This window comes from Fukomys damarensis, unplaced genomic scaffold (assembly GCF_012274545.1).
Source record: "Fukomys damarensis isolate Sample0158 unplaced genomic scaffold, DMR_v1.0_HiC HiC_scaffold_27, whole genome shotgun sequence".
Classification (NCBI taxonomy): domain Eukaryota; kingdom Metazoa; phylum Chordata; class Mammalia; order Rodentia; family Bathyergidae; genus Fukomys; species Fukomys damarensis.
Window position 1 is genome coordinate 25,883,076 of NW_022900939.1, and position 18,142 is coordinate 25,901,217.

At 43.2% G+C, this 18,142-nt stretch overlaps 1 protein-coding gene across 2 annotated transcripts in view; it reads right to left on the reverse strand.

Annotated features, from left to right (window-relative positions):
- Positions 1–18,142, reverse strand: part of Ptch1 (patched 1) — a 55,750-nt gene that overhangs the window by 34,587 nt on the left and 3,021 nt on the right. For both annotated transcript variants that reach the window (XM_010636143.1, XM_010636144.2), the window contains 3 exons: positions 1,555–1,744; positions 395–464; positions 204–295 (listed from right to left, as the gene is read on the reverse strand). In XM_010636143.1, coding sequence (XP_010634445.1) covers positions 204–295; positions 395–464; positions 1,555–1,685 — 293 coding nt within the window. In that variant the 5' untranslated portion in view covers positions 1,686–1,744. The remainder of the gene's footprint in view (positions 1–203; positions 296–394; positions 465–1,554; positions 1,745–18,142) is intronic.

Sequence of the window (18,142 nt, forward strand, 5' to 3'; positions counted from 1 at the left end):
TACAGTTTTTTTTTTTTTTTTTTTTTTTTTGGAAAAGAGGGAAAAATTCTGAACCCTTCTCTTCCACCTAGTCTTTCAAAAAATGCACATGGAATTTCAATGGTTTTTTATTTTGTTCCAAACTGAAATAGAATAAATAAGCAACATCAGAAACACTGAGTCCTAGAATTTAGCAGACACTGGGAGACACAGATCATACTTACAGGAGGTATGCTGTTCCAGACTGTAATTTTGCCCCTTCCCAGAAGCAGTCCAGAGGTGTAATAATTAAACAAGGGTAAAGATATTCTATTATCTGTCAAATTGAAAAAAGAAACAAACCATGCATTAGGCATGCATAATAGTATGGTAAAATTTGAGAATTTGAGACTTTTTTGTATACAAGAAAATATACCTGATCCATGTAACCTGTTTCTGTGATAAGTTCTCCTGATTTATAACACAAATGTTCCAATTTCCATTGCCTATTGGAATGAAAAGCAGAAACAAAGATTTCTCATTGTAATAAAGGAAATTACTGCTAAATGAGAACGATAGAACATATAAAAAGAATTGCAATTTCGATCACTTTTAAGCATCTGTCAAAACGAGCAGAACTTTTGCCAAGTGGAGACCCAGCAAGCTTGCTTTAATGAATAGATAATACTCACATGTAATTAACATGTGGGGTGTTTATGTAAATTAATGCTACCAAAGTACTTGAAAAGTCTTGTTTTCTTAAGTGTTCTCCCAATAATCTTGTTTACACCATTAATCTGCTTTCTACATACATTAAACAACTTCAGGCAGCCCAGCAGAATTATCACAAATTCAAGATAAATGGCAACTAAATAAGTGAAGTTTATAACATATTGACATATACTCAGGTGGGGAAATCTTTGGCCTTTTTATTGGTGGAGAATGTCTTTAGCATTTAGGAAAAAAAATTGTGCTGCTCTTAAACACAAACGCTATAAACAACAGGCCAGGTAGATGGAACTCCCATTTTACAGTTTCTCCCATTCTTGTCTTATGGAAAGGACATTAAAGACATGGATCGAGAACAAATTCTAAGTTTTATTATCTTTAGAGGAATGTTATTTAAACCTATGCTTTTCTGAATGTGTTGAAAGAGATAACCTTAAGTTGAAAAGAGTAAAATCTGGATAGAGCAGAGATAGGAATTCCAAAAAGAAAAATCAAAATAAAAAATTCCTTACAAACTGCCCTCTCTTATTGGTATCCTAAGGTAGGGCTGTCTTCAACCAAGGCAGGTTTCTAGAATTTACCTCTGGGCCTCCTTGCAGAACTCTGCCATTTGTCTCTCAGTGCCCTTCTGTGAAAGGTATTTGGCTTTGCTATCAAAGCTCAAAGACAAACCAAGATGGGCCCATAAAGGAAAAGAAAAAAGCAGAGCACTGGCCTAACACACGAGGCCCTGGTTCAACCACCAGAACTGGATCTCTACAAGGTTTTATGAGAAAGCTTCTTAAACTGATACCCCAGGTGCATCCAGGGCAACCTTATCAGCAGCCACTCTTGCCCTGCGTCAGCAGTGGACACAGCAGGCCTTACCTGTTGTACATATATACGTGGACTCTGCTGGCCTGGAGAGCTGAGTCCAGGTGTTGTAGGAGCGCTTCTGTGGTCAGTACATTAGCACCTTCTTCCTTCGGGGTCTGTATCATGAGTTGAGGATTAAACATAGCCTCTTCTCCAATCTTCTGGCGAGTATAATTTAATTCACGACTTACTCGTCCACCAACTGACAAACATGGGCAAGTTTCAATTAAAACAACAAAACTGACCACAAATCCATGTTCCCTCTTATCTTGCTAACCAACTTAGGTTCTTAGGTCATGGGACAGATTGATCTTTATGGAGTAGCATTCATTTTATTATGAATGGCCACTTTATGAATGATAAATATATTCAAATACTTACTGTGCCTGCCAGCTGGCCCACCTGTTGGCTTGGCACACCTCCTTGAGGCGTGCTGCAAAACTAACAGACCACTAGTCAAAAGGGGGCAGGAGAGGGGCATGGGCAGGGGCAGGAAAACTGAGACACCTTTTCCTCCCCGACCAGACCAAATAACCCTGTTACAATTTCTTTCACTTGTATAAACAGTGTGCCCCCGCAGTACATTTCAAGATAAATGGTTTCAATTTACAGTCTTCTCCTAAGTAATCTGGCAAAGGTACCAAGGAAATGTTTTACCTCCATGGAGAAAGAAACAAGGAAAGGTGGTGAGTGTGTGTGTTCAGCACACAACCTTCCAGAAGAAGATAAGTCAGATGCACACAGAGAAAGCCCATATAGAACAAGAACAAAATTCACGAGCCAGGGACACCATGGGGAGCCTCCAGAACCTGCTTCTATTAAGACTCACCTGCTTGTATCCAGAAAACATAGGTGCCAGGTTTGCTCCCCAAGCGATTTTATCAGAGGCCGTGAAGTCCGGCCCAGAACCAGCCCAGCTCTCCCACCAGGAGGCATAGCACCACCAACACTTCATGTGAACTTTCTTTCTCTCTTCCTCTCCATCTTACAGTCTCAGACCTAGGCTAATTTTCCATTACTGTGCCAGACCCAAGCCACACTCAGAATGCTACCCCCTGTGCTGGGTAGCATCTGGGGAAGACAGATGGAGAAAGAGGACCCCAGAGCCACCTCCCCAGGCACACACTCCAGGGCAGAAGCAGCCAGTATGAATGGCTCCTGAAGTCACTGATAAGTTAGCTGAATGTTTACTGAAAAGCAGAATTTTACCTCCAGCTCTAGTTTAGAAAAAACTCCCTAATCATAGCTTTCCCCTGAGAAGGAATCCTTATTCTTCAAGTTTAGTATTCAAGGACATAAACATTTGGTTTGGGCAAGTAAATAAGTACTGAGAACAGCAGGGTGTTTAGTTCTCTTTGCATAATTTATAAACAAAGGGGTAGGCGAAGAAGCCAATAATGTCCTCATTTAGGAAAACTAGTAGAGCTGCAGGCTGACAGGGCCATCTATGAAGGTGTCCCCACCCCAGGCCAAAGTGACTAGGGAGCTCTAAGGTGTGCTTGAGTGTGGAAGAGGAAAACAGGAGTGGGTTCTTAAAAAGTGTAGACAAATACCAAGGGGGAATGGTCGGGAGTGTGGCTCAGTGGCAGAGCAGGCCCAAGGGTCTGGGTTTCATCCCTTGCCCCACACAAAGAACAAAACAAAACAATCTCTGGGGAACAACTTGAAAGAGAGGATGCATTTGCACAATGCAGCTGGCAGTTCTCCCCCTAAAGGCCCACTGAAGCTACCCAGGGCACGGCTCTTGCAAGAATGTTACCCAAAGCCAACTTTCAACCAATTTGTGAACTGAGTTTGATTCAATCCACTTCCTCTACGTCAGGTGAAGTCGAGTTTGAAGCAAAAAAAAGCCTGTTCTCAGTCTAGAGATCACTTCTGAAAAGCTAGAGCTGCACATTATTAAGGAACTCATTCCAACTTTTGCTCACCCATCTTTTTCTAGCAGTATCACATCTAATGCCCCAGAGATCCAGAAATCATTTCTCAATCTACCTGCTTCCTCAGACTTTAGCACAGACTTTACATTCTGCTGCAAGGCATCACTTTTCTACTTTATTCAAACTTCAGGGGATTCAAAACTAGGAGGTTAACAAACAAGAAAACAGAGTACAAACTCTCCGATGCTCCAGTACCAGGGAGGAGCTGGCCTGTGAGACTGACAGAATTCTACCCTCAATCCTCAGCAGAGTAGGCCTATGAGTGACTATGCAAGCCCTAAGACAAACCAGGAGATGCGTGGTCATAAAAGCAACAAAATGAAACTGCAAAGGATGTTTTAAATACTCTTGCAGACCAACTTACAATGGATCAACTATTTTATCATAAGAGTTTATGGAAAAGATGCTATTTCCAACAAATAAAATGTTCAAACATATTTCATCATGTTTTTATGATATATATTAAACACTTATTTTAATAAAGATGTGCAGAGCCGGGCGTGGTGGCACACGCCTGTAATCCCAGCACTCGGGAGGCTGAGGCAGGAGGATTGCTGTGAGTTCCAGGTCAGTCTCAACAATGTAGTGAGATCCCTGTCTCAAAAAAAAAACCAAATAAATAAATAAAAATAAAAATAAAGTTGTGCATCTGCCATGTCTGTGGAACTGAAAACCTGTTTGCTTTTCCATCTCTTAGCTCTAATGACAAACACACAAATATCTCATCTCAGTGACAATCAATTTCAATGAAGATAAGATTATCACTAAGTTGCTGAATAATTCTAATGCTTTCTCAACTATTCTTAGACTGTATCCTACCCAAGGACTGCCGTTAACTTATTTCTACATATTATGATTACCTTACCGAACATTTCATTTTGTTTAACCAAATATGGATGGTATTAGGAAAACAAGCTAATAACTACAATGAAGTTTATCTGTCATTCTTCTTTTTTTTTTCCCCTTTTTCTTTTTTGAGACAGGGTCTCACTATCTTAGACTGGCCTTGAACTTGTAATCCTCTTGCCTCAGTCTCCTGGAATACTGAGATGACAGGTGTGCACCACCACGCCTGGTTTAGCTGCCATTCATTTTATTTGATCAGTAATCGTTCTGACCATTCATTCGTCCAGCAAGTCTTTGCGGATATGCAGTAGTGGGAACCACGCTCACAGACTGGAGCCAGTGACGTGCACAGGCAACGTATAGCAAACCATTAAGCTAATTTTAATGCCATGAAAATTGCCATGGAGGAAAGAGAGAGGCCATGTTACGTGGTGTGGAAGAAGGCAGGCTAAATCAAACAGGATGGCTGGGAAGACCCAAAAGGAACTATCATTTAAGGTGACTGGACAGTATTCTTCCAGGACAGCAACCAGCAAGTCAAAGCCCTAAGGTCTGCCTCACGACTGGGAGAGACAAAAAAGGTGCAGCTGAAGCCTGGTTAGCCAGACTTTCGTCATTCCTTTGCTGCTTGCAGTGTAGACTTAGTTCCACCTCTGGTACAGCTAGGTCTAAAAACTGCACAGCAATCATACAGTCTTACCTTAGTACTCACACAAGGAGTTTGGGAACAAGCTGCAGTTAACAGAAACACCTCTGGCAGAGCAAGTTCATGGACTCACCTGCCTTTTGCTGGTTACCCTAGCAAAAGCTTATCCTAAAATCATGGCAGAATGACAGCCCAGGGCTAACTCTTAACCCGTCCAGGCCTATACTCCCGCTCTCTGGGAGGCTGAGGCAGGACCATCAAAAGTTTGAATCAGGCCTGGATAAGTTAGCAACTTAGAGCCTGTCTCAAAATTTAAAAAAAAAAAAAAAATTTTTTTTAAAGGGGAGAGGGACTGGGAATATATTCAGTGCAAAAGCCCTGGGTTCAATCCCTAATACCAAAGGAAAAAAAAAAAGTGAAGCTACTTGATATAGAGATCTAAAGTAAAAACAAGCTCAAAGTTAACTGTTACATTCTTCAGTTCTCTTTCATCTCCCTCTTCCATCATCCAAATACAACTTTACTGATAAAACCAACGCCTCTGAAGACACAAGACCCTGAGATACAAAGTCACCTTTCACACTTGTGTGACTATTTTCCTTGTGCAAAGTCCTTGAATGCATTTATTTCCTCAGGAATATTCTGATCGATGCTGCTTCTCCACGCAGTTGGGGCCAGCTCTCCTGGACAATGGGAGACAAGGGAGCCGCATGGAGGCAGAGAGATCTGGGACACAGCCCTGATACCATCAAACCTCACTACTTTCTCAGTACAATGGGAACAAAAATGCCACAACTAACCTGACAGAATGGTGTAAGGATGAAATGACACTAAGAAAGTAAAACTTCCAGGAGCCCTTACCTGGGTTATCTATCAGTACTCACCTGCTGCAGAACTCACATCATCACCCTTACTTCAGAGGAAAATCTTTTGGGTGACTTACCCACCACAGTCACCCCACTAATGAAGAGGTAGAAGTGACCTTTAATTATCTGAGAACTGAGTTTGGCAGACAGGCGCTCTAGGAGTGCCAAATTCCTTCCAGATACAGATTACACTGAGCTCACAGCTAGAAATTTTAGGATGCATTAAGAAAACAGGTACAAGACTTCTAGGTTAACTGTTTTTTTGTTTTGCCCTATTTTTCTTCTGGTCCGTCTCAGAGCCTGTCCTGAAGATAGCAGTGAGATGAAGGCACAAAGGAAAACACAAGTGGGAAAGTCTCTTTACCTATACATTCTGCATCTTGTTCTATAGAAATCTAAGGCTGATAAGATTCTTTGAAGAAGGAGGATGAAGCAACACTTCTGCAAACAACTTCTTGATCAAGCTCTGCTCCTCTTCCTCCAAATCAAACTAAAGATAGCTTTGCAAAGAAAAAAAAAAAAGCCAGCCCTGATGGGAAAGCATTCAACTAAGGGGGCCCTACTGCTAGACCAGTACCACTCCAACCCACTGAGGTATCATTTCTTAGCACAGCCTTTCACAGAGAGTATAATGGCTGTGGCATCTACACAAAACTTGTTAGCAAAATTTACTGTCACTCACATAAAGATGATCGGAAAGACAATGTCTCCTGTCCACGCACCTCTGAAGTCAGAGCGCAGAGACCACTAGGGGATGGCACTCGCTCAGACTGTGGTGCAACCATCAGTGAATGAATGGCCTCAGTACTGAGTCCTGGGAACAGGCAGTCATCTGTACAAGATATTAATTCCCACCAAAGCCTCAAAAAGTCAATCGGTCAAAACAAATGACCCTTTCAGCCTGAAAAAGTACCCACTCAGAGTCCAATTAGGAAAATGGGGTCTGTGTATATGCAAGCCTGGCATGTGCATTTGATTAATCCCATGAATTATCTCACAGCCTCAAAAGGGACCCCCCTCCCCAGCTGCTTCAGGTCCTTCCTCCTGTGTTGGGATTGGTTATTGTGGGGACGAAAAAGTACAAATCTCTACAAGGGTGTAACTGCAAAATTATTAGACTGGCTCATTTTCTATATTGAAAAGTGAAGATTCAGTAATTTGGGCAATTGGCTGGAAACTCCCAGGCTGTGAGTTGTACCACTCTCCCCCACCCACCTCTTGTATTCACAAGAAGCCAACAGCCGCTTCCCGTGCTGTGCTGTTTTCTTCTTGGGAGAGTGGGCCTGTGAGAGTTGCCATGGGAAATGCTAGAACCAGAGAGCCCAAATATCTGCCTTTGATACCCAGCTCACTCACCCATGGACCACACTGGGGACCAGGGCCAAGCTCAGCAGTGCCCATGTGACTGTGTCACCACCCCCACCCCACAGGCCAGCAGCTTGGGGGCCATCTGCCACCTACCCCCCAGGCTGTCTCCTCTGTGTGGCTTTACCGGGACCAACCTTCACCCTGTCGGAAGCAATCAGGTCAGCCCAGCACTTGTCTGTGGCAGCTCCCAGGGCCATCAGCTCCCAAGACAACACTGCATCTGCCACAGCGGTTAACTTGGGGCAGCGGCAATGATGGCTGGGCACAACCCCACCCAAGACAAGTACCTCCTGTGGCCAGAAGCATGACTTCCAAGCTGTAAACACATGCTTTCCTAGCTGTAAACCACCCCTGGTTCTACCGTGACCTCACCTGAATCTCATATGCTACTAGCCAATCCCACCATTCTGCAGGAAGTAAGGACACCCAGGAAGGGCCAAGCAATAGAACCCAACAACCAAGACGGCATCTTTTTATCAAGGTCTGGGTTCTTATTGAGGTCTAACATCTTTATCTGAAAAAATAAAAACAGAAAGCAACCCAACAACAACAAAACCCAAGTGTTTGCTGCCGGGCTCTTCATTACAGCATTCAGGCTTCTGCATGCCATTAACCTCAGTTCCCTTCTCCCAGCTTCTGCAGGGCTGACATCACCTCTCAGCACTGCACAGTCTTCTTGCCATCGTTATCCAGCGGGGGCCTCCTTTCATTGGCCTCCTACTTCAGCAGGCCTTGAAGGGGAGGGGGACAATGCAATCCCCACCTTTGCAGGCAGCGCCCTGGCCTCTGGGGACACGGTGCTGGCCTGATTTATCTCCTACACCGTTCCTTCCCCCCTGCATCTGTGCAGGGAGACTCGCATCACTGGGGACCACTTTCATGATTTTGTTGCCATCAGGATTAGCTGGATTACGGGCCAGTACATAAGGACCCCCTGGTGCCGTGAGGAAGTTTCATCGCAAGGTCAGCATGGTGTGAACTATATTCTGTCAACACCACTACTTCTTACAGCCACCAAGCAAAAGCAGGGGAGGAGGGAGGCAGAAGAACACGTTTCAAGGGCAGAATGTATGAATTCATTGTAGCAATAAATTCCCCCATCAAGCATTGCAAAGTATGTGAGCTATTCAAATAGGAAACCTATGTGACTCTCATTGTTATAAAGAATTCAGTGGGTCTGACAGGGATAGTAAATGGAAAGGAGAACAATCTAGTTGCCCACAGGAGAAAAACCCAATAAGAAAAAACAAATCAAAACACAAAACAAAACCTCATCCTTTCCCAAAACCCGTCAAACAGTTTGGGAAGAATCCCAAGGATAAAGCCTGTCCAAAGCTTACATATTTTTGTCTTCTGAAGGACAAACATAGCCCGGACCAGGAAAGATCCCAGCACCACCATTTAATGTGAAGAAAAATAGATAGAAGAGTAGTAGGGGGAATGGTTGGGGTGGGGGTTAGAAGATAGGGAGAAAAATAAAAACAACTTTTAGCTCTTGAGAACTTCCCTAAGCAATTCTTCCTTCAAGAAAATCATTTGGCTCACTTACCTACACAAACCTCTTATTCTGGGACCCCACTCATCTGAATCTTGCATGAAGTAAATAGAATTGTAGAGAAAGTAATGGGATTCATACAAGTGTGCATGAGTGTGTGTGTGTGTGTGTGTGTGTGTGAGTTGAGTGTGTGTGCATTTTATAGGACAGTCCCTCTTGCACAGAACTGGGCTGTTCCATCAAAGCTGTATCTGTTATATTTCTTTCTCTTCTGTTTGGCGTATTCACCAACAAGAGAAAAGGAGGTAAGCTCTGGCGGCCCTGACCTGCAGCTGGAACACAATACTTTCGCACAGCCCTGCCGACCCCTGACATAAATTTTACACCGCAGCTGGCATTTACACACTCAGCATTACCATATGTATAGCTGCTCAGTGCTAATTATGCTAATCACCTGTCTAACTCGCTGCTGCGAAAAATGGTTGTATTTAGCAGTCCAGTGCCTACCAATGCGGCTTACTGTGTGGCTGAAATGTACATTCAGATGGCCCTGAATGGCAAGATTTTTCCACGTTGCTGGCTACATTCAGGCCTCAGAAAAATTTATTCAAGTCAACTGGTTTCGGTCCGCAACAAAAAAGTTACGAGAAAAAAGTGAGTGTGTTCTTGCCCTAACATTCTGGATCTGCTTGCAAGCAAAATGATAAATCAATTGGTGTGGGAAACAAAAAGGGAGAGAGATTTCTTTTGGGAGCCATGTGAAACTGTAGCCTATTTAAAAAAAAAAAAGGAAAAAAAAAGGGTCATCCTATTCCCCAAATCTCTAGAAAGAGCAGTTAATAGATATTTAGCCCTAATCCCAATTCTCTCAAATTGCAAGCTTTGTTTGTAATCAAGCAAGGTATTAAACACATGCAATTTTTCCCTCTTGAGCATGTACAGACTGAAATGATGGTATGATATTTATCAGTTTTTGCTCATTTTAAGGGACTGTGAATTTCATGGGGGAAAAATCATGCAGAAAGAAATAATTTCATAAGCAGTTAGGAAAAAACTTTTTTTCTTGCTTAGAAAGCCTCTATTTAAAAAAAGTCTGCATGTGATATGTGTCTATTTTGTGAAGGTTTCTGACTAAAGGAGCAACGGAAATCGGAGTGGGGGTGGGGAAGATGGCAGAATTCAAAAAAGAAAAAAATAGTGGGTCAAAATACATTTTCAAAGTTCCTGTTTTTATTGCCATTTCTTAAAGCAGTTTTCTCAGACCACTCTTTTAGAATGGATTTCTTAAATCAGGATAATATTAGTGCAGCTAATTACACCATTACCTAAATTCAAACTGAAATCTAATTTCTAACTCATGAAATGTATTTGTGTTCATTTTCTTTAAAACCCTGAGTTTAGCCAACTTAAGAACTGCTAGGTATCAGGTTGTGTGGATGTACAGAAAAAAGTCTAGGTATTCAAATTCTTTCAATTTGCCAGCAGCGTTGTAAAACCCATCTGTCTGGGGGGTGTCCCAAACCCCTAGGCTCCTTTCTCCCTCCAGTCATCCTTAGCAGATTCCTTACTTCAATCCAGAAAGCAGGAGCCAACTCTTATCTTGTGCTACCCCACCGGGCTACAAAACACCACAGCAGCCTTGTGATAAATCTGGGGTGTACAGGCAGGAAGTGAGCCACCCCAGCAGGCTTTCTCTGGACACTGTAGGAGAGTGTAAAAGAAGGCAGGTGGGGTCTTCTGGCCTGGTTTCTCCTTACCTTTCAATTTAACTAAGACAGACAACCAGGAGGGTGCTGCTGACCAGAGCTTTCTTCCAACCCACTCCACTTCTGTTCTGTTCAAGATTAGTATAAGTGTGGAGCTGGGGCTTGAATCTAGGGCCTCACACATCCCAGGCAAGCGCTCTACCACTAAGCTATACTCCCAATTCCAGCTAAACATTTTATAAATGTATCTGGATTCTATGAGGTAACATTAACCAAGCCACACCTCCATCTCTTCAGCATACCAATTCCAGTTGCTATTCCAAACTGTTCATTTATCTGGGTTTTGTAGTTCCACATCATCACTGTGCAGCCAAAAACCTAACTACCACTACTGTAACTCACTGCAAAGCTGAGGGCCTGCCCCTCTCACTCTCCTGCTCTTCTTAGATGTGAGACGATGCACCTTACTTCACGGCACGGGGCAGTGTTTACACTGTAGTACTCCACTGTGTAACACACACATCAGGCATTTGGGGGCAGGATTCCTGAGCCAGGGGCCAGAAGCCCTTAAGCAACTATTAAAGGTGGGAAAATCATGCAGTGACTTAAGAAAGCCCACTTCCTAGTTCCTTCTGCTTACATTTGTACCTGTTTCATCGGTAATTGCAAACTATAGTCTGAAAAATTGAACGAATCTACTGCTTCTTTTCATTTATCCTTACAATACTAAATAAAGCATGCACTGTGGTACAGGACTGGCTTCTCGCTGACCTCTCCTTCATAGGCAGTGGTCTGATGAGACCCCACGCAGTTTGAACAATTAGGGGCAACCTGCACCTGGGTTTCTGGATTAGAAACAAGGTCCTGCCTGCCACATTATAAATCTCTCCAACAACAAACTTGTCATTCATTAGCAGGAACCTAACTGCCTACCAAATGATACAGTTTCCTTAACACATGACAACTGTTTCTTCTACCATGCTCTAAATCTAAACCCTAAATAAAACACGACAGGTACAGTCCTCCCTGCAGGGCCTAGGAAGGGTGCATGTTTCTGTACTCAGACTCCAAAAACCCACCCAACACTCAAGCAGTTCTCCATGACTGCACTCTCCTATTTGGGAAGGTAATTATTTCCATCAAACTAGTTAAAAGGCACATACATCTGTAGGAAAAAAAAATTATACGATGTAGTGTAAAGGGGAAACTTTTAAGGAAGAAAAATCTAGTTTTTATAAAGCACCCAAATTCAGAGATTGTCAGCAAAGAATAAGCACTAGACGTGTTTATAGTTTGATGACCCCGATTTTATCTCCGAATTCAAAGAATGTTCCCACTGAACAGATTCCAAGGAACTTCCTCCTGACCAGGCAAAGTGCCTTCCCCAGCAAAACCCTTGGCTCTCTGGGCCATCAACCAAGACCTATCATGAGGCTGGAACAGTTAAGGCTATGGAGTCAGCCAGAACTTGGATAGGGAAATCGGTCTTCTGTGAACTCATCTAACCAATTCCCACTGGCTTTGGCAGCACGGAAAGGCTGCTGAAGCAGGGGGCCTCAGTGGCAAAGCTATGGCTCGTATTTCTCTTGGCAAAGTAAAAAATGCTGGAAGACCAAAGTTCTCCCCATTTCATATGCCACAGTATCAGGGAACCAAGACTTATTTCTCATACTCTTTGGTGGGTTGGTATACAAAGAACTTGTCAATGGACTCTAAGGTTACCTCAAAGTCCATAAAAAGGCCCTGAATCTTTCATAGGAAAAGTGTATCTTCTGCTGACAAGATCCCATCAGAGTTTGGTCTTGGACCCAACCCTAACCAAACTAAGAACCCCAAGGGTACAAATGGCAGAACTGCTTCTAGTATCTCGGGCAGCCAGCATGCAATAATATGTTTTCTGACTCCCTTCTTTCTGTGGTTCATTAGACTTAGGACCATTTCAGATTCCACACTAGTAACTCCAAAGCCCCAGTTGGGAGGAAATCATTGGAGCAGATTATGAGTGGATGGGTAGGTGGAAGGAAGGAGGACAGAAGAGACAGAGGAGAAAGAAAGAAGGAACCAGAAGAGGTCAGGGAGCCAGTGAGGGGCACAGGAAACAATAACAGACTCATGCAGATATGGTGACTTTTAAGCATGTCTTACACAGCTGGAATTCCCTCAACTTTTTCTCCTCCCAAAGAGTATCAAAATGGTACCAAGAATATTTTAAAATGTTTGTGCAAAACAGCCTCTATTAAATCTGGTCCCCTAAAAAGTAATTTTAAAATATTCCCATATTTGTTTCAAAAGTCAAAACAACTTTTAAAGTTGAATGCAGGGCTGGGGATGTAACTCAGTGGCACAGCACCTGCCTGGCAAGCACAGGGTTTGGAGTTCAATCCCCGATACCTAATAAAATAAGGTTGAATGTAGCCCCTGAGCAGAAAATGGCATAGCGTACTTTGCAGGCAGTCAAGGCAGATACCTGGCGTGGACCAGGTGGGAGGCAGCCACATAAAAAGCCCTTTCTTTGTAAAGCTGCGTTGCCCTCCATCCTCCAATATGAGAAGTGAAAGTTTCAAGTGGACAGGGTTGGGGGGGGGCGGTCACGGGCAGGTCAGCTTTGAGGGAGAAATCCAAATGAAATATAAACATGGCATTGTGGAAACCAGACAAATCTCCCATAGCGCTCCAGCCAGCATTAATCTCAGCATCAGCTGTGATGCATAATCTAAACAAACGCATCAGGCGGCTCATACATCTGGAAGCTGTCATTTTCTGGAACCTCCAAGAGGTGTTACATGTGTGTGAAAACCCCCCACCCTAGACCGAGGTTATGAAGGGTCAATACCGGCAGGCAACACAGAGGTATCGTGGGGGGATTCACAGGGACATCCAACTGCCCTGTGCTGGCGGCACCTGAGGCTGTTATTTTAAAAGCAGGGAACAGAAGGGAGCTGCATTTCATTCTCTTTCCCTGTGTTTGTGAAATGCCCCAAAGCCTGTCCCACGGGAGCGGAAATTGGGTGTTAACAAGGAGGGCAGCAGAACCCACTGTCCCTTTCTGGCCAATTCCCATCAGTGTCCCCTAGCACCTCTGTTCTGTATCTCGGGAACAGTGGGGGTACAGAAACATCTGGAGAAGGCCAGGGCCACCAAGAGAAAAAGCACTGCCTGGGGCTCCCGCAAGTTGTTATTTCAAAATGATGTTTTCTATTAAAACATTCTAAAAAGCCACAGTAAAAGTGAATGATCAACATCATTCTCAGGAAAAATTAAGTATTTAAATTAGCAGCATGAAATGAAATGACTTATTCTGGTCAGTAAATATGAAGGATGGTATGGAGATGTTTTCAAAGCTCAAGCCTCAGTTCTGTGTGTAGCTCTACTCCACCATGAATATTCTACATACATATCATGGATCATTTTTGGTGGTGGTGGTGGGGGTTGGTAATAGGGATTGAACTCGGGACCTTGTGCTTGCCAGGCAGGTGGCAGCACCACTGAGCTAAATCCCCAGCCCTAGCATAGATCTTCTACTTGGAGTTATTATTTAAACCACCAGTTCTCAAGTGGGGTGGTTTTGTGCCATTCTCCAACTTCCTGACAGTTGGAAATAAATACAAACATTTCAGCAACACATTTAGGAGGATGGTACTGGCATCTCATGGGTTGAGTGAGCCAAAGATGCTGCTAAGTACCCTATAGGACACAGGACAACCTCCTGCAACAAAGAATTTCCAGCCCCAAATGTCAACAGTGTCAAACATGGCGGGGGGAAGGAAGATGCTAAACCTCAAAGGTCTCCTACAACTTAGTGCCTGGGATTCAAGGATGTAATTCTATTGAGGTACACAAATGGGAGGATACTTATGTGCAGAAAGCACATTTTAAAAAATGCTTCTATTTCTCTTTCTAAATATATGATCACTCTCCCTCTCCCTCCTCGCTTGACACAGGCCTTCATAGTAGTTAATAACCAAACACCAAGGCAATATGGATTTCATTTCAAGGCTGTTACCCTTTGCAGAAAAGGAGGCCAAAGCAAGCTTTAAGAAAAAACAAAAAGCTCAAAGAGATAAATGAACACTCTTGTCACTGGAGAGACTTGATGACAAACTTGTGTCAGAGAGAGGGTTAGCAGGGGGTTAATACGAAGGAAAACAGATATTAAGGAGGATAGGAGGATAAAACTGCTAAACAAAGCCAGGATTGGTGGAACATGATTCTAATCCCAGCACCATGGCAGAATGAGGCTGGAAGATCACTCTGAGTTCAAGACCAACCTGGGCTACACAGTGAGCTAGGGGCCAGCATGGAATAACACATAGGCAGACTCTGTCGCAAACAAAACAAAACAAAAAATCATCAGCTAAACAAAATACCAGGAGATTAAAAATGTACTTTTCCTACTGCATCCTGAGATGGACATAAAAACTTTTTTGACACCAGGGAGTATGTCAGAAGCCAAATACATTAGCACAAATCACCAAACACACACCTTGGTACTTGGGAGAGAACTCTACCACCTTCCCAGCCTCAAGGCTCCTCTTCCTCACCAAGTGGAGGTGAGGATGCAGGAGGCAGCCTCCAGTCCTCTGAGACTTTGCCCATGCTGTCCCTTGTGCTTGGATATTATATATATCCATCCATATACCTACCACCCCACCACCACCCCTACCCCCGCATGGCTCAGGCCACCTTCCTGGGGCCTCCTGGAAGGCAGCATCCCTGCCTTCCTTGTCATCTTGGCAGGGCCACCCTGCATGCTAATCACCCACACGTGGGTTTGTGTGCCTGATGGGTGGTGGTCCCCCAAAGGCAGGGTTTGTGGCTTTTCACTAACCCTCTCTACAGTTAAGGCATTTGGGACAGAGCACGCACAGCGAACATGTGTTCAGTGATTGCTACTATGTTTAAGTAACAATTAGTGTCTCCCCCACAGCCACCATTACTTTCTGCAACAACAGATGCCCAGCACATCAACATCACTCTTTTCTTCAAATCTCATCATTCCATTCACAAGTGGGGTACATCTGACATGAGACTTGCAAATATAACCCCAAGGCCCAAGCTGGCATCAGACATATAATTTAAGTTTCTTAAAAGACAATCATTACACAAACATTGATAGAATCAGAAAGTTCTTTCACCTCTGCTCACCTGTGTATATCATATATGCTATTATGTTAGTCTGTGTAGAGATTAATGCATTCAAACAACCTTTATGAAACCATACTTCCTCAGCATGATAAAAACATTAAAAGTCAAGTTAAAGACACTGCTATCAACTGGATTCCTTTTACCTTGGTACCTGGGAAGATACACAGACTGTGTGCTTACACACATCAGTACAAAGGTAACTGGATATTGTAGGTATCAAATACCACAGAATCACAGAACAACATTTTTCCAAACTGTCCCTCCACATCCCTCTCTGCTTAAAATTTTACTTTTCTTCCCTATGCTTTCTAACCAGAGAATTATATGCAGCCTCTACTCTAGTTTACGTTTGTAGGCACCTGCTACTTCTTAGAACCTCTACAACCTCTTTTCAGAGACATAACACAGTTCTTTGTTGACAGCGATGAAGAATTAATCCAAGAGACAGAAGCACAAAACGGATCCCAAGTTGGAGCTGTTATTCATTTTAATTCACTGATTTCCACTTCTGTCTAGGAAAGCAGGGAATTCTAAACTCCCCAAAGGGAATGTGTACACAAGTCTACCAACTACTGACAGAAACCCTAAGCTCACTGTATCATAAATAAGATCTCCATATGGGTTCCCCCTACTCTGAATTGAAAATTAACAATCAAATTGCGTGGCAGCCTCTCTGGTTGGCTGCACCTGCATTTATGAAACTTACTGCTTCCACAGGGGAAGAATGAATGAATGAATGACAGATCAAGGTCAAAGTAACAGGAGATCAAGTGACAGGTCATCAACATGCCAGGCAGGCAGAGACCTGTAGATGACCACAGTTTCTCACTTGTAAAATAAGACCACAATTACTCTATGCAAAATATTACTTAAGCTATGTTATAAAAATAAAGATAATAGCTACTTTTTAAGTGCCTGGAACATGGCAGTTGCTGAATAAGTTGGTGTTTGGGTTAAGAATGAGGGAGCCATGCAGAAATCACCAATGCTGAAGATCTCAGGAGGCTGGAGTGGGGATACAGGTCAGGGTAGGGCACTTGTTTAGTATCTGTGAAGCCCTGAGTACCACAAGGAGGAAAACAAAAGGAACTCAGAAGTGGTCTGTCTCAGGCAAAAATTTTACTAAACCAACTGGAGCTCTCCAAGATTGCTACTAAGCACATTTCTCTGTCTCCCAGAGTCTTGAAATGAGTTACACACAGTAATGCACAAGTACATTTCTAGATAGAAATATGCAATGTTAAGAAAAATCGTCATTATGTATCTCTCCTTAACCTTGTTTAAATCCCATCATTGACTGACAATGGAAACATAAGGATGAACCTGCACAGCTCCAAAGCCCAGCCCTGTCATCCTCAAGTTATTGTTCCCCTAGGCCCCATGACAAGCCAGGCAGCAAACTGAAGCCTCTGTTCTGCTCAGCTATTGCTGCTGGTGTCGGTCCCCTACTAGAACATCCTCCTTCCTCCTCTCTCTGGGTTTCCCTAGTCTGGAAGCTCTTTTTCTCTATTTAACCTTCAAGGCCCATTTTGACTGGGAACCCAAATTTGGTTCAAGTGCTCTGAACTCTAGTAGTTTCAAGTTCATGAACCTGTGTAGCATCTCACGTGCTTTACAGCCCTTTGCAGTACCTACCAGAGTGTGAGGACAACATTGGTGCTCAGTAAACTTGTTGCTAGGGGCACAATAGATGCTCAATAAAACCCTTTCATCTACCTATGATAATAATGAAGCCCTGCACTGAGGGAAATTACCGAATGGATTCAATCCAAAGAACACTTTTGTACTAATTGTCGAGCTACTTAAAGAATGTTCTCTGGTCTTAATTACTTGTATTATAATCGTCACTCTCAACTAAATACTCCACCATAGGCTTGGAAAACACTGTAAGAATAACAAAATATTCTCCAAAGTTAGTCTCCAGCAGTATCCTGAAAGGGATCAATGAAGCAATTATGCGTATAACTTCAGTTTCCAAGTTGTCTTGGGCAGTTTTCACTAGGAGAGCTGCAGTTATTTTTGGTCTGAAACATCTGCACTAACTTCTCCCATCTTTCTATCCCACCCTCTTGAAAGAAATGACCAAAACAGTGTTTAAAGGGGTAAAATATTTCCAAACAGGATTGGTTACTTTTCAAAAATACCAGAACCAAGAACAGAAAGGAGCTGGGACTGTAACACCAAAAGAATGCGAAATGTTTCTATTGGGGGGACCCTACTTTAAATTTAAGCTCCCTTTTTAAAATAAACACCACCACCCAAAACTGAGGAACTTGAATGAAAGACCATAGACTCCTCCTCTGAGAGTTCCCCGGGGCACTCCCTTCCAACCCTTGTTCTTTAGACTTTTTTTTTCTGCCTGCAAAATGCAGGCTTCCTCCAGAATAATTCCATTTAAAAACTCCCCACCCGCGAGGAAACATTAATCTACTTTGCAAACATGGGTTCCAGTCTGTACTTTACTATTTTTTTCAACTCCTCCCCCCCACCCCCCTTTTTTCCTACCTTGAGACAAATGTTTTTTTCCCCCAGAGTTGAAAGCTGTCCAAAAACAGGACCACACACGCCGCCGCCTCCGCAGGCCAGCGCTG